General features: G+C 51.3%; 1 protein-coding gene across 1 annotated transcript in view; it reads right to left on the bottom strand.

The window, feature by feature from the left end:
• KIF26A (kinesin family member 26A) overlaps positions 1-14,263 on the bottom strand; it is a 103,993-nt gene extending 89,730 nt beyond the window's left edge. Inside the window, exons 1-2 of the mRNA XM_050897629.1 lie at positions 14,105-14,263; positions 11,319-11,564 (exon numbers count right to left, since the gene is read on the bottom strand). Coding sequence (XP_050753586.1) covers positions 11,319-11,564; positions 14,105-14,239 — 381 coding nt within the window. The 5' untranslated portion in view covers positions 14,240-14,263. The remainder of the gene's footprint in view (positions 1-11,318; positions 11,565-14,104) is intronic.
• Between the last annotated feature and the right edge of the window lie 272 nt (positions 14,264-14,535).

Raw genomic sequence — 14,535 nt, 5'->3', positions numbered from 1 at the left:
ATCTCATATTTATAAGAGTATAAGCATGAAATTCAGAAAGGGCCCCCAGGGATCCCAATGCAAGACATGAAGGTGTAATTAAAAACCATAAATCCATCAAACGAAAAATATGTAAACTTTAATGTATTAACTCATATATTTTTCTTCCTCAACCACATTTGTCTTACTCTACACGCCTTTGGAGCCTACAAATAAAAAATTAACAATATCAGAAGAAATATTTCTTAATATGTGGAATGTGAATATCAATAATAAATGCTTTTTACTTTACTCTTACAGGTAATTGCTGAAAGAAGCTCTCTCAGCAGACTGCTGAGGCTCTGCATATTATAAATTACTTCAACTGTATCTCCTCTTTACAAAACCCACAAAAGGACAATATCTTACAGTGTTTCCATGCCACTCAATCATCCACACAAAATTACCCTTGTGAGAGCTTGTTGGAGGAATATCAAATGTACTTGCCTTTCTTTGCAACAAAATCTTCAGAGAAAGACAGCAAAATAGCTCACTTCTGCATTCACAGTTATACAAGCTACACTAACACCTGAACATTTTAACTGGAGATTCTGGGTTTAACTTTATATTTAATTACAAGCTACAGGCAAAATAGTTACAGGCCAAATCCTGGCCTGTATTTCACCCACAGCATAGTTTTCAAGATAGCTTACAAAAGCTCTGTAGCACCTGTAGTTCATACTAAGGCTAAGGCACTTCTATAAGTGGTGGGACAAACCAGCCCTTCTATCTTCTGCCTACCTACCAGAAAAGGAGCATCAGCATTGCCCAGAAATGACAGTGGCAAAGACACTTATGCCTTGCCTCCGTCCTTCAAAGGCCAAATTTTGTAGAGCAAATTTGTTTCTCATCACTAATGACTGTTTCCTTGGGACCAGATGGCCCAGGGCCAGGCAGCGGTATGGAAACACCTCTCTTCCTCATGACGCACCCAGCATTAGGGCATGCACATGGGGATTATGTGACATTTTCATCAAAGATTGAACTGTTTCTTCTCTGTTACTGGAGCACTCATTCTCACAAGTGGAGCAGCCAGTTCCCTATACAAACAAACACATGTATGCATGTTCAACACAAAACTGACGTGCTATCACAACATGGCTAACGTTTCTCAAATAATACCCAAGTCAGCCAAACTTCCCTTTTCCCAATGTTCGGCAATGACTTTTACGGAATCCGGGCCAAAACTCTAACACAGCTCTACTACTCTGTCAACACAACACACAGTTCAACACTGGCAGAGGTTGGCATGCTCTTTACACTTGTCCTAAGCATACTCACCACCTGGGAAGCAAAATCCTCCTTGCCCTAACTACCAGAGATTAGCTCACTCAACTATCTCCCTACCTTTCCTTCAATCACTTGGACATCAGGTGCTCTGGCATCATTAGTCAAGCTTCACCTGCTGAATAGAGGCCAGATCTGTCCAAATTTTGCTGACTATTTATTGCAGCTGAAAATCATTTACTTGCGTGAAACAAGCCATGTGGGATGCTCCCAGTCAGGGCTGGTGACTGGTCCCCAGGCCTGGCACTGGTCTTGGCTTCTGGGCCCACCTCCACACCACCATCTACCAAGCACTCCACAGACAAAGCACAGAGCACATTTTCAGGTTTGGCTCTTGGCCTCTTAACCCTCCTGGGAACTGTGCCAGTGGTCGCTAGAGCCTGGCTGCAGTTGAGCAGTAGATACAAGCAGTTGGTTTTACACTCCACACTAGACAATTTGGGGTTAAAGAGAGGGTCTGTCGCAACATCAGCATGTTTCGTCCAGAGGCACTCAAAAAAGGACTCAACAGCTACCAAGGAAGGAGCTGAATGCTTTCACCACTTCACACCAAGCAGTACAGAGAGGCTCTACAGATGATCCAAAAGTAGTAAAGCAATTGAAACAAGGATGGCCAGATTTCTTGATCATACAAGCCACCTGATATTTCCGACAGCTGTTGAAACTGCCACATCCCAGAGAGTCCCTGGAGACACGTCGCAGTCCGGGGATGACAACAGCTCTCAGTGCCCTGTTTTGGAATGGGAATCAGATGTGTACCACCGATCCAGCATGTTGCCATTGACCTCAACCACCCCAGCAGTCTCACCTCCTCCAAAACACTCAGCGGTACCGCTCATGATGTACTCTGGGCACAGCCACCACCCCTGACCTGCTCAGGAGCCACATAAGATGCCAAAGCAGCAGGCAACCCCTGCAAAAAAATTTTACTTGATAAAGCTACAGGCAAAGCTGTACTGCTATACTCTGAAGTCCAGGAGAATAGCAACAATGCCATAAGGAGTAAATACATGCTACAACACACAATACGGTGAGAACAACATAAGGCAATAAAAACAGAGTACAATACAAATTGAGTACATCTAACTTCCCAAATGACTTAAAACACAAAGCCAAACACTGCCCATTTACAGTATAATCCGCACTGATCAATATATACACACCGACAGTGACACAAACCATGCTGTAACAAATTGTATGTTGTGGTAAAACAGGAAACACATTTAAATATAATCTTCTGAATGCTGTGAGAACTAGGACTAATGCTTCACTTTCACAGTTAATGCTGAAAGCCAGTCAATGCCCAGCCTAGCCAAAAGTATCACATTTCAGTTTTGTACAGAAGGCTTCCCATCCCATTCACCAAGCAGTGTAAAATCCCTCAGCAACGTCAGGGGAAGATTTGCTAAGAGCTAAATGAAAATTGATCATTTTCCCACAGCCATCCGGCATTCCGATCAATTCTGCACAGGTATTGACGTATGGTAATGCCGGCCCAGCCCCAGCCGAAACTCAGAGCAGCCTGCCAAACTCCAGGAACGCTGATCAAAGACTGATTTTACGCCTTGACTCAGAAAGAAGGATAATTGTGCACACCTAAGCCTTTTTTTGTGAGCAAGTGCTGAGATTTTGCTGATTCACTGTACATTAGGATGATGCATACAACAGTCAGACTCTTAGCGATAAAACAAACAGGCAACAATGGCATTATGCTGCCTGAAATAGCTGGATATATTTATACCAGTTAAACATTCTTTCTCCAACACGAAAATGAACATCTGCCAGCTACGCCTTAAAAGCTCATGCACCTTCAAAGCAAAGAAGTCAGTCCAAAGACCTAAACACCAAAAGTTTACATTCACTTTAACTTATCCTAGAGACTAATAAGTAACACACTTTGGCATAAACTTCAACAGCAGTATGAGGGACTGAAGCCACTGAAGAGTTCCCGATTTACAAGGCCACACCACATTTCCACAAGGCAGCTTTCTAGTTTCATCACAGGGAGGCACAGTGCAGTATGCAGATAAATCTCTTTTAGATAGCATCAGCACAGCTCTAATCCATGCTGCCCAAGCTGATCTGGTACCTGCTACTTAAGCAAGCTCCCCTTTGCCCGAATATACACCACAGCACCTTCAGTCCCCTTCCACAGCCTCACCACTCCCCTCCTGGTGAACTGGTAGATTTTCAGGACTATCCGTTACTATTTTCGCAGTTTATCTAAAGTCCCTGGCTTTGTTTGCTGTTTCTGCTGTTGCAGAGACCCCAGACCCGGAACCCCCTCCCCGACACCTGACCTGAAAGTTCAGTTGCAAGTCACAGAGTCTGCTGTTTTCTGTGTCCCTGTGTTATTGTATATTCTTCCTTATTATGCATATTACAGGAGCAGTCAGCTCTACTAAGAACAGCAGTCAATGATGCTCTATGCAATACAAGCAAGCAAGAGTCCCCACCACAAAAAAAAAAAAAAGTTTTTACTGGAAATGGACAAAAGATGGAAGCATTTTCTCTCTGCTGGGCAAAGGAGAAATTAAGCCCATGGATATTAAGCAGCTTGCCCAAATTCACAGTCAGTGGCAGATCTAGGGATTAAATTCAGGCCTTGCATCCCTGCAATGTGACACAATTGCTCCTGTTAACAAAGGCAGCAGGAGGCATGATTCTCCTGCAAGTAAGGCCCAAGTTTTCTCCCGTAAGCCACTCATCTGAAAGAAAAGAAGCCAGCCTGTTCCCGATCACGAGCACAGCCACTGACAGACAAGACTCCCGCCTTCCTAAGGATGCCTTCCATTTGGGGATACACTGGACACATAAATACAAAATAGTTAATTCCAGTGCTGCAGGTCTCAAGTCAGAGGACAGGGAGACAAATCCAGACAAATTAAATTCCATAGATTTCCAGTAAATAAAAAAAAGAGGATACAGTACTCCCAAATGGACAGCTGCCCGCTATACTCACTCAGTGTGAGCAATATCCAAATAGATCTAGTTCCTGAAGATAATCCAATTTTGAGAAAGGTAACAGGATTGTCATGGAAAAATCTTCCATAAGACATGCACACGTTTCCAGATAGATTCTCCTCCTCTAGCCAGGGCGAAGCAAAATCTCCACTCACTTTTCAGGACAAAATGTTCATCTGCCAGCAGAAAACCCAGGGACTAACTGGCTCTTCTCTACATCAGCATCCTCACTGTGGGAAGAAGGATTCAGACCCACAGAGTGCAGTTACGGTGGGGTACCCGAGTAGCAGGAGACCCGTGCAGCAACTGTGTACGTGGTGGGCAATCCTGGTCTTGGGAAATAAAAATCTCTTGGTGGTTTCAGCCATCCCCGCTTCAATACCCTGCGGTGCCAGGTCCAGAGCAGCAGCCACTATCAGCTGCTGTGGGCCGGGGACAAGGAGGATGAGTACTGCCTCCTACAACCTCGCTGTTAACAAGTTAGAGGTTGGGATCACTGTAGGTGGAAACTCTTGGCAAAAACAATAAAGCAGCTACTACATATTTCAACAGGTTCAAAGTAACCTCAGATGTTAGGAGCAGATGCTCTTTTCCACCCCCTGGGATTTTGAAATGGTTTATGTGTTTCCTCCCTTTTCCCTAATAGGGCAGGGTGCTGAAGGAATTAGCCAGAGAAAGAGCCAGAGCAATACTAATTACCCTCAGCTACCCAGGAGACCGCAGTACCTTCAGCTAATTGCGCAATCCCTGCTCCTCTACTTCAGATCCCCCAGTGGGAAGGTCTCTTGCCTCTGGCATCTGAACTGCAAGATAATCCCGCTCACCTGTGTTTTAAAAGACCATGCTTCAAAATCCTAAATGTCTAAAGCAAACTCATTACAATTAGTTTCCGCGGCCTATCATATAGCATGGGGACTACTGCACTGACTGAAACAAGGGAACTGCTCATGTCAACACATTTGACACGCTGTTGTCAGTAACCCCGTTATTAGACTGCACACGTACCTGAAATCCACATCTGAGCTCATAGCCTGAAGCACTCCACAGCCAAGTCTCTGCAAGAGTTTCTCTCACAAAATTAAATATTAAATGTGCATCTCAAAAAAATGCCCCGTAGTTTCATATTTATTAACTAAGACATTACTTTTCCACTTACACATTTTTGAAGTGTTAAATATAGAACATTTTAAGGTGCATTTAGTGCTTGTAAAGAGCCCTGAAAACTAGATTTCTCTAGAGAGGAATCTGTAAAAGACACAGTTCTCCCACTCAGTTCCCCTTATCCACGTCAACCCAGTTGCAGAAAGGCCTCCCATGAAAAGAAAAAACAGCCCCTCAGTAACAGAGGATCCCAAAGTTAGGCAAGACAGCACAGGGTTTCTAAACCCTCACCAGGACTCTCAAATTCCAGGTGACCATGCCATTCAGTAGAAACAGCTGACACGTTAATAGAAAACAGTGGGCATGGGAAGAAAAACACCATAAAAAGTCAGGAGTTGCTTCTAAAAGCTTAGACCTATTCCATGTGCACCTCAAATGTTGAGAGAAGTCCCCACGTGCTCCAAACCCTTGCTCTTTCAGGGAAGGATGAGCCTGCAGGCAAACGCTAAGGACACAGAGCCCTCTCCCAGGCTCCTCTGTGTGCAGCGCAGGCTCCTGAAGCACCCAGCAGTGCACACACCAGTGAGGAGACAGGTACAGGCAGCCAGGGATCATGCAAGCTCTCCTTGCTACTTGCCCTGCTGATACCATGCCATCAGAGTGGCCAAGGTGGGAATAACAAAGCGTAGCGCTGGCCCTCACGCATCAAGACCACAGTCCTCAATCCCATGCCTGTCCTCTTGGCCTGGTTTTCCAAAGCAATGAGAACTGCTGCATTGCCCGTCTTTCCATCCTCCTTGCTACCAGCCCTCCTTAACAACTTTTGAACCTGTCAAATGATCTGAAATTGAGATAGAAGGCTCAGAGCAAGTTCCTACAACTTCCACAAACTGGCCGTGAGAGAAGTTGGGCAGCACCCACCTGTTATTGCTTGGCAGAAACCAGATGTCCAAGTACTAGCTTACTGTCAACCAAACAGTAGGTGTGCAGCTGCAGCTGCAGGGAAGGTGCTGCCTCTTATCGAGTCATCAGGGACAAGGAGGGAACAGCTGGGATTAATGCAGAGAGATGGGGAGAGCAAAGGAGGTGAGCAAAGCTTCCATCCTACGAAACCATCCTTCCTTAGTTCTGCTACTCGTGGAAACATGTGAGGGTTATTTAGCATACAGGAGAAACCCACAGGAAAGAGCATGCCCTTCCCAAAACTTTGTTCTTCATCTCCCCTTCAGGTGATGCAACCAGCAGCACATACAGGTGTACCAGGAGACCATCGCTTTTATCAGAAGCGGTTGTGGTGGGAGTTCCGTCCAGCAGCACTGCATAGCATCTGCACAGCTGAGACACATCAGGGCAAACAGTGGGTCTAAAGCCACTGCTATCCTCCCTTTTTTTCCGGAGAAGCCAGGCTTCCTCCAACTCTAGCTGGTGTAACACAGAGCCCTGCCAAGGACACGGCAGGCTAGGACTTGCTAAACTCCCTCAAATGATTCATGGTTCGTTAGCAACCAAAGGCATGACCTGTCCTGGTCACCAACACTTTCTGCAGACCAGGGCTGGCAGTGTGCCTCTTTGTACCCAACCGCAGCTTACCCAGTCAACTGGGAATACAGTTTTTTAGGTACTGGAGAAAAAGCATTGTCGACCCCAGCAGCAATAAAGAGCCCACACTCACTCCTTTGTCCCTCAGACTCCCTGGAAGCCATTCAGTGGTGTGCCTCATGTAACACACAGTGCAGATAATGCAACAGGGGAAAAAAAAAAAAAAACAGGGAAGAAAAGAAGCTCTTAAAAAGTAGGACAGCAAGAACTTGGCTGAACTCAAGCTACAATACAATATGCGGGTTTCTGCCCCCCCCCCTTAATGCTGCCTCTGACACCCGCCTGCACTGGCAGTAGGTACAATATAAACTGCTCAGACTGGGGGGGTGGGGAGTGAGGGTGGATGAGGACAGGTGAAATGGGTTGTCTGAACCCCTGGGCTGGGAGAAACACAATCCTCAAAGCTAATCACTTCCAAAGTGAACTTCCCCTGGTCTTGGCCTCCTTTCAGTACTGATAAAAAAATTCTTTTATTCCAGTATAACTGGGTAAGATTATTACTTTTCTATAATCAAAATATTTATACCAGTATAAAACCCTTCTGTGGATGTGGATGTAGCTGTATCAGTGTGCGCGTTCCTCATACCAAGAAAGCTTTCTTCCTCTGCTCATAAGGGATTAGCCAAAACCATTTTACAGTAGCTGTATATCCTGAAGGCTATTGCCCGCACTAGAGGGAGCGCAGAGTTTATTTCCAGCGATGCAGCTGCAGGAGCATCTCTCTCACGTTGGACAGCCCCTGCCTGTCCCCCTCCTTTCAGAGACACATACCTCGCTCTGACATACACCTCTTTAGAAATGACAGCACGTTTGGGTTTACCGAACAGGGGCATCACGCAAATTAATTAATTAGCATTTGTGAAGCACTGTGAAGATGTGAGGTGCTAAGTATTATTATTACTAATTTAATCTACATCCCCATTCAGTCCTCAGCCTCTCCTGTGAAACTGCCAACAGTGATGCCAATTAGCGGTAATTGTTGTGGTGGTTTTGTGACAAGGCTATTTGCCAACTGGGAGTGAGACAGAGACCACCAACTCATTTCCCGTGGATTGCCCCACAGCTGCCAACAGCAACAACTTCCAGGCACAACAACCTGCTCTCGACTCCAGCCAGAACCCTGGCAGTAGGAGATCCTGTATCCCATTACCAGCCCCCCAGGGACACAGCCTGCAAGGCACATACAAAACTTTTAATTAGGGATAAACCAAGACACCTTTTTTTTTTTCCTCCTACACTAGTTCAGTACACGACCCAGCAACTGATGCTGATACTGCAATGCCAGAATGCTAATCTGGAATAATTTCAGATTAAACTTTGCTCATTTCCATCCATGCTTGATGAAAATCACGTTTTGATTCTCACACACAGGCCTCACTGTGGTGGCAAACTGTAAAGGCAGCAGCAGTAAAAAGAAGGGAATTGACAGTGTAGGGTGCAGTAAAGCTTGTACTTGGGAGAACTGTTAAAGAGTTTTAACATAAGCAAAGAGGTGTATCTTTTTATCAGCTGTCCACAGAGGTTTGGAGGACTTTAAAGAGACACAAACGACAACAGTATTCTGTAATCAATGCACACCATCTGAGCACCGAAACTTTAAATTATTTATATATTTTAAATACGTCTAATTGAAAGGACAGCAACACATAAACTGTATGAATCATAGCCCTCTCTAGCAATTAGATTTGTTATCCCTGCAGACTGCAAACAGTACGTTGGCTTTTTATTCTAATGTGAATTCAATCCCTTGTCAGCTGCCCCACGCATGGGAATACACCTCCTCTCTTTCATCAGGGAAGATATCAACAGCAGGAAACTAGCCCTTCTTTCATCTCTGAGGCACCCACCCACCTTTCCAAAGGGTTTTCAAGCAGGTGTGGAAATCTTTCTGAATCTGTGCTGAAAGATCCCTTAATTATTATGGCAAAGGAGGTAAATCCTTTGAGAGCAGCATGCTCCAAGCAGTAGCCTTCTAGTGTTTACTCATCCAGTAGTGGCTTAGTTCAACAGTACGTTATAAGAAACTCTTTGGACTTTTATTGTATGGGCATGAAACTCTTATGGAGAGGAGCTGCTTTTTCAGATGTCTTGTTATATAATTAAACAAGAAAGGAAAAAAAAAAGCAACCTGCCTTTCTGGCACAAACATTACACAGTGCTCAACTTGCCAGCATATTGCATCAGATTCCCACTGCAAGGCCAATTCGCAGCAGCTGAGTAGCCAAACCCCTGACTGTTATCTCCCGCTAACCTACTTCACACTCAGAAGGCAGTAAGTAGGACTGTTTATTGCATCTTCCTTCCTGAGGAGCTGCTCACTACACCAGGATTAGTGGGGGTTTGAGCTTGCAATTAGGCTAGAGGTCTCACAAGCATTAGAAAATGTATTTTTAAAAAACTTTAAACATCTAAGTGTACTGTATGCTACTCAATAAGTAAACTCCAGGTATCTGTTACTCTGTGATCAGGCCTGTTGAGGTTCTGACACTGTGATGACTGCTATTTTATTACGTTCCTAGGCATGCTTTGAAACCCTGCAGAAAAGGGGGATTAATTTACCCATCATCGAGTGCTTATCAAGGAAGTCCCCCGAGACTTGCAGGAAAGAGACCACACAAACAGGCCTTTGCTCCCAGGTCTCCTCACCTGAACACCTGGCCAAGGCCCCCTGACTCTCCTGCACTTGCGGCTTTTTTTTCCCATGACAGAGATCCGCTCCCAGATAGGACACTATTCTTTACGGCAGAGGCCCACCCCAGCAACGGGAACAGGGGGTTGTGTGCTCCTCGCTGAAGCAGCCTATCACATGCACTTCACAAGGGAAAATTAAACTTCTTTCCACTATTTGCAGCAATCCAGAAAACAAAAGGTCCAGCAGTCCTGAATTCAATGAGATAAGATACGTGACCTTTTACAATGCAGAAATAAGAGCCCGCTCCAAACCTAGCAAGTCAAGAGAGAGACTCCTGTTGATTTCAAAGGGCTTTGGACCCGGCCTGAAAATACAACTGCGCATTCGGACACTGCTCCACAATGCACTTCCAAACAAAACTATATTTAGATTCAATGGGAATTCTGTAGATCATACAGGAACTCTTTGAATGAAAATGAAGGTCAGTAGGGTTTGGCTTCCTCTTCAGACCCTCCCCCCCATTCTTGCAAACATCCAGATAAGCATTGTTTAGAAAACAATACGTTACTTCCAAATGTTATCAAAAACCCAACACACGTTTTGTGTGCCCTGAAACAGAATCTCAGGGTCTTCTGTTCCATTTTGCCCCATCAGCTAATCCTTGGGATCTCTTCAGGTGCCTAGGCAAGACTCTGTATAAAGACACTGTATTTTTTCACCTGTATCACCTTTTAAAAGTTTTGTTTCATGTGCCCTCACTAAAGGAAAAGGGACAAGAATAATAAAGACCTCTGATATACAGAAAACAAACACGGAAAGGAAAAACTGTGCGGACAACTACAATAGATGCAAATAAAGCTGCACATGTGGTAAAGGAAACCTCTGGCATCCTCATGCACTTTCTCCATTCACTACCAGATATGAAGGGCCATCGTGAAGCACGAACTGGAGGGAAATGACACAGCCCCGGCTTTCCCGAGTGACTCTAAGGACAGGAATGAGCCCATCAGCCAGGGAGGTACACTCAAGCACCCAGACGGCGAAAGCCCAGCAAAACCATCCCGCTCAAAGTTTCCTCCAGCGCCACAAAGACGAGCGTGTGATTTTCAGCTGCATTTTATGGGCTCCTCGGAAGGAGGAGCTGAACCGCTGCTATACCGGCAGCTTCTCGTAAGAAGGATGAAGGCGCTGCAAAGCCCAGCCGCAGCACCCAGCCGGCATCCCCGAAACGGTGTCACCAGGGCTGGGAGGCACGGGTCAGCGGGAGCAGCCCCTGCAGAGCGGGCTGGGGAGCTCGTCTGGCCCCGGGGCTCTCGGAGCGGCTCTGGGCTCGACCGAGTGCGCGTCCCGGACGGCACCCGCACAGCCTCTCGTCTGCTCTCCCGCTCCGCTTGCCAAACTCGCTGTTATTTTTTTTTTTAACTGTTTCTGGCAGCCGGTGACTGGAACAGAGGGTGAGCGCCCAGCCGCACAGTTTCGCTTTTGGATAAAGCCCGCGACGGGAAATCCTTGAACTTCTGAAGAACCCTCCTGGGTTGGAAATCGCCGGCTTTGCCGTCACGCTCTCCTCCTAAATCCGCGGGGATGTACACCTGATCCCGCCCGGGCTGGCGGCCAGCCTCCCGCGGGCCCGAACCCCCCCCCCCATACACCCCCACCTCCCCCCGCGACCGCCCGGCGGTGCTCGGCGCTGCAGGGGCGGCGTGGGCGCACTTACCGGCGGGGCGTTGGGCGGGCAGCCGCCGGCGGCCAGCCGCGCCGCCTGCCTCCTCAGCTCGGCCAGCTGGGCCTGGCAGCTCCGGCACCAGCCCCCGGCCGCCGCCCGCTCCAGCGGCCGCGGCTCGGCCCCCGCGGCGGCCCCCGCTCCCTCGGGCGGCGGGCGGCTGGCGCAGCGCTCCTCCTCGGCGGCGGCCGGCGGCCTCTTCCGCGGGGAGAGCTCCCGCGCCGCGCTCCCCTCCGCCACCTGCGGAGAGAGGAGAGCTCAGCGCCGCGCATCGCGGAGGCAACGCGGCTCCCACCCCCCTCGCGGGGAAAAAAAAGAAAAGAAAAGAAAAAAAAAAGGAAAAAAAAAAAAAGCCCAAACGCGAGGAGGAGTGTTGTGACAACTTACCCCCGGCGCCCGGGACTCAGGTCCCAGACCCTTCCTGCCGGCGGCCGCGATCATGATAGCGGGGGATGCGCCCCTGCCCCGCGCCCCGCTCCGCTAGTGCGGGCGGTGCGGTGCCCGGCGGCACGGCCGGCCCGCGGCACCCATGGCGGGGCGGGGGTCGGGGGGTGCCAGCAGTGATCTCGCCGGTTCCCCGCCGTCCGGGCTGCCGCGCTAGGTGATGTTGCCTCCCATGTTAAAAAGGGAGTGAAGTTTGGGTTGGGAGAGGGAGGCGGAGTGAGCTCCCCACGGCGGCACAAGGAAGGACCCGGAGCACGGGAGCACGTCGGAAAAAAAAAGCTGGAAAAGTGCTCGGAGGGCAGGGGAGGAGGGGCTGGGCGGGGGCGGGTGGGGTGGGGTAAGCGGGGCGGGGGAGCCTCGGCCAGGGCGGGCTGGGATGTAGGTTTGGGGTTGGGGGGGGGGAAGATGCCATTTCATAGTGACCCTACGGGATAGTCCCAAACCGGTGTGACTAAAGCGTGGACACTCCCGCGGTTGCCTCCTTCACACTCCAACACCCAGCTTCCTCGGGAGTGAGGAAAAAAAGAGCCGGGCTGGGGGTGCCAGTCCCGCTGCGGAGCGCGGGGGCAGGAAAGCCGCGCAGGCGTCGGCTCCTGCCGCGGGCGCGGAACGGGTGCTGTGGGTGCGCGGACCAGCTGCAAACAGGGGTCGGGGGACCGGTAGGGGTTCGCTCCCCCCGCTCCGCCCCCGCCGCTGGTGCTCTCTTGCGCGGAGTTGGGGGTACAGTGCCCCCCCCTCCGCGGGCAGATGCGCGGTGCCGCGGGCCACAGCCCCCGCCCCCCCCCCGGGGCCGACTCCCCAGCCGCTCGGCGGGCGCGATGGGATGTTCCTACATGCGAGAATTGACCTGACAGATGGAGAAATTAACGTTCGCAGCTAATTGTCTACTTGGCTGCCGCTCCGGCTCGGGTATTTAGCATTTTTTTTTTAGGTTGGGTTTTTTTTTTTTTCCCCCCAGAGAGAGGAATATGTGCCACTGTCTATCATTACTCCCCCCCGGCTGCCCGGTCCCGTTGCCCCCGCGGCGGCCGGGCGGACGGCGGCGGGCAGGGGCCGAGCCGGGACGTGCCCGGGCCCTGCGGAGCGGCCCCGCGGGGCGCAGCCCGGCTGCCGCCGGCGCCGTCCCTGTGACCAGAGCGCCACCTGCCGGCGCCGCCGCGGGGTCGCACACGGGAGCCCCCGGTCCCACCCGGTACGGAGACGGAGCCGGAGCCGGAGCCGGAGCCGGCACCCCGCGGAGGAGCGGCGGGGCCGCGCCGGGAGAGGGCGGCGGCGGCGGCTTCCCCCGGCGATGCCAAACGCGGCTCCTTGTCGCCTTCCCCGCCACCGCGCGGGTGGGTGCTGGTGGCACTGAACGGTGGGGTGGGGTCTGCGGTGACGTGAGCAGCGCCGAGCACAAAGAGTGGGGAAAAATACATCGGGGGGGGAGGTCCACCCCCCAAGAGGCACCTTTCCCAGCCGCTTAAACTTTCCTGGCTTTCCCAAGCACGTGTCTGAAGCGCCCCCCCCCCCCCAAATGGGTGCATGCCCGGCGGAGGGCTGGGGCCATGTGCGCCCCGGCACAGCCCTGAGGCGCCCCCGCACCGCGGGCAGAGCCCCTGGGGGCACTGCGGCCGCTGCCCCCCGCCCGCCCGGACCGCCCGCCTGGATCCCGAGGGAAGTTTGGGTGGGGAGGTGAAGAGGAGAGACGGGGGGAGCGCGGGCTGTTGCCCGGGGGCTACTGTGTCACCCTCTCGGGGGCGGGCGGGGAAGCGGGGCTGGCACAGACGCATGCACCCGGTCGGTGCGCCCCGACTCCCTTCTCTCGCCTGCTCGGGGCTCTGCAGGTCTCCGGGAACTTGCTCCGAAATTTCATGCTCCCGAATAACGGCTGCAAAACCCTCCCGCGGCTCCAAGGGTTGGACGGGGCGGAGGAGTAAAGGGGTGTGCTCGCCGGCCGGCGCTGGGGCTGAGGGCTGAGCCGCGCTGCTGGGCTGAGCCCGCTCCTTTTCTTATTAAGTAAAAAAAACCCTCCTGGAAATACCGGGGCGCGGTGCCCCCACTCCCCATTTGAAGCCGGGGGCACACAAGGCGCTGCGGTGCCCGGGGAGGCGCCCCTGGAGCGGGCCGGGCAGCGCGGTCCCCCCGCGCCGCTCCGCGCTGCTCCGCGCCGCTCCGCGGAGCCACCAGGACTGTTCGTGGTGCTGAAACCCGCCCCGGCACGGCCGCCGCCAACTTCGCACCGCCAAGTTTGCCACCCCCTTCCCGTGAGCCGGCCCGGGGCAGGGCAGGCAGCCGGACCCCCCCGACCCCCTCCCGGCCCCCAGCCCCCCGGGGCCGGGGCAAAGTCCCCTTACCTTGGCTTTCCTCCGCAGGAGGTGGCTGGTGAAGCCGAAGATGATCTCCGAGTCCAAGCACAAGGCTCCTATCTCCAGCAGGCTGGGGTTTTTCCTCGTGGCGTTGGAGGCATCGGGCGATTTTTGAAAAGCCATAGTTTGGGGTTGGAAATATCCGGCTCCCTGAGCGGAGGCGATGTATTTGTATACACACACACACAGAAAAAAAAAAAAAAGGGATAAAATAGCAAACACCTCCCACCCCTTAAAAAAGAAGAAAAAAAAAAAAAGAAAAAAAGCCAGACGCGGGTGAGTTACTCCTTCATCTGCCAGGATGCGCGCTGCCGGGGTGAGGTAGCCAGCAGCCGGGCAGACCCACCAGCCTCCCTGCCTCTCTGCCTCTCTCCGCCGCTCTCCCTCCCGTTTTATCCCCCCTCCAGCGCACCTTGCCT

The sequence above is a fragment of the Gymnogyps californianus genome, chromosome 5 (assembly GCF_018139145.2).
Source record: "Gymnogyps californianus isolate 813 chromosome 5, ASM1813914v2, whole genome shotgun sequence".
NCBI classification, from domain to species: Eukaryota; Metazoa; Chordata; class Aves; order Accipitriformes; family Cathartidae; genus Gymnogyps; species Gymnogyps californianus.
This window is presented reverse-complemented; position numbering and strand designations above follow the sequence as displayed.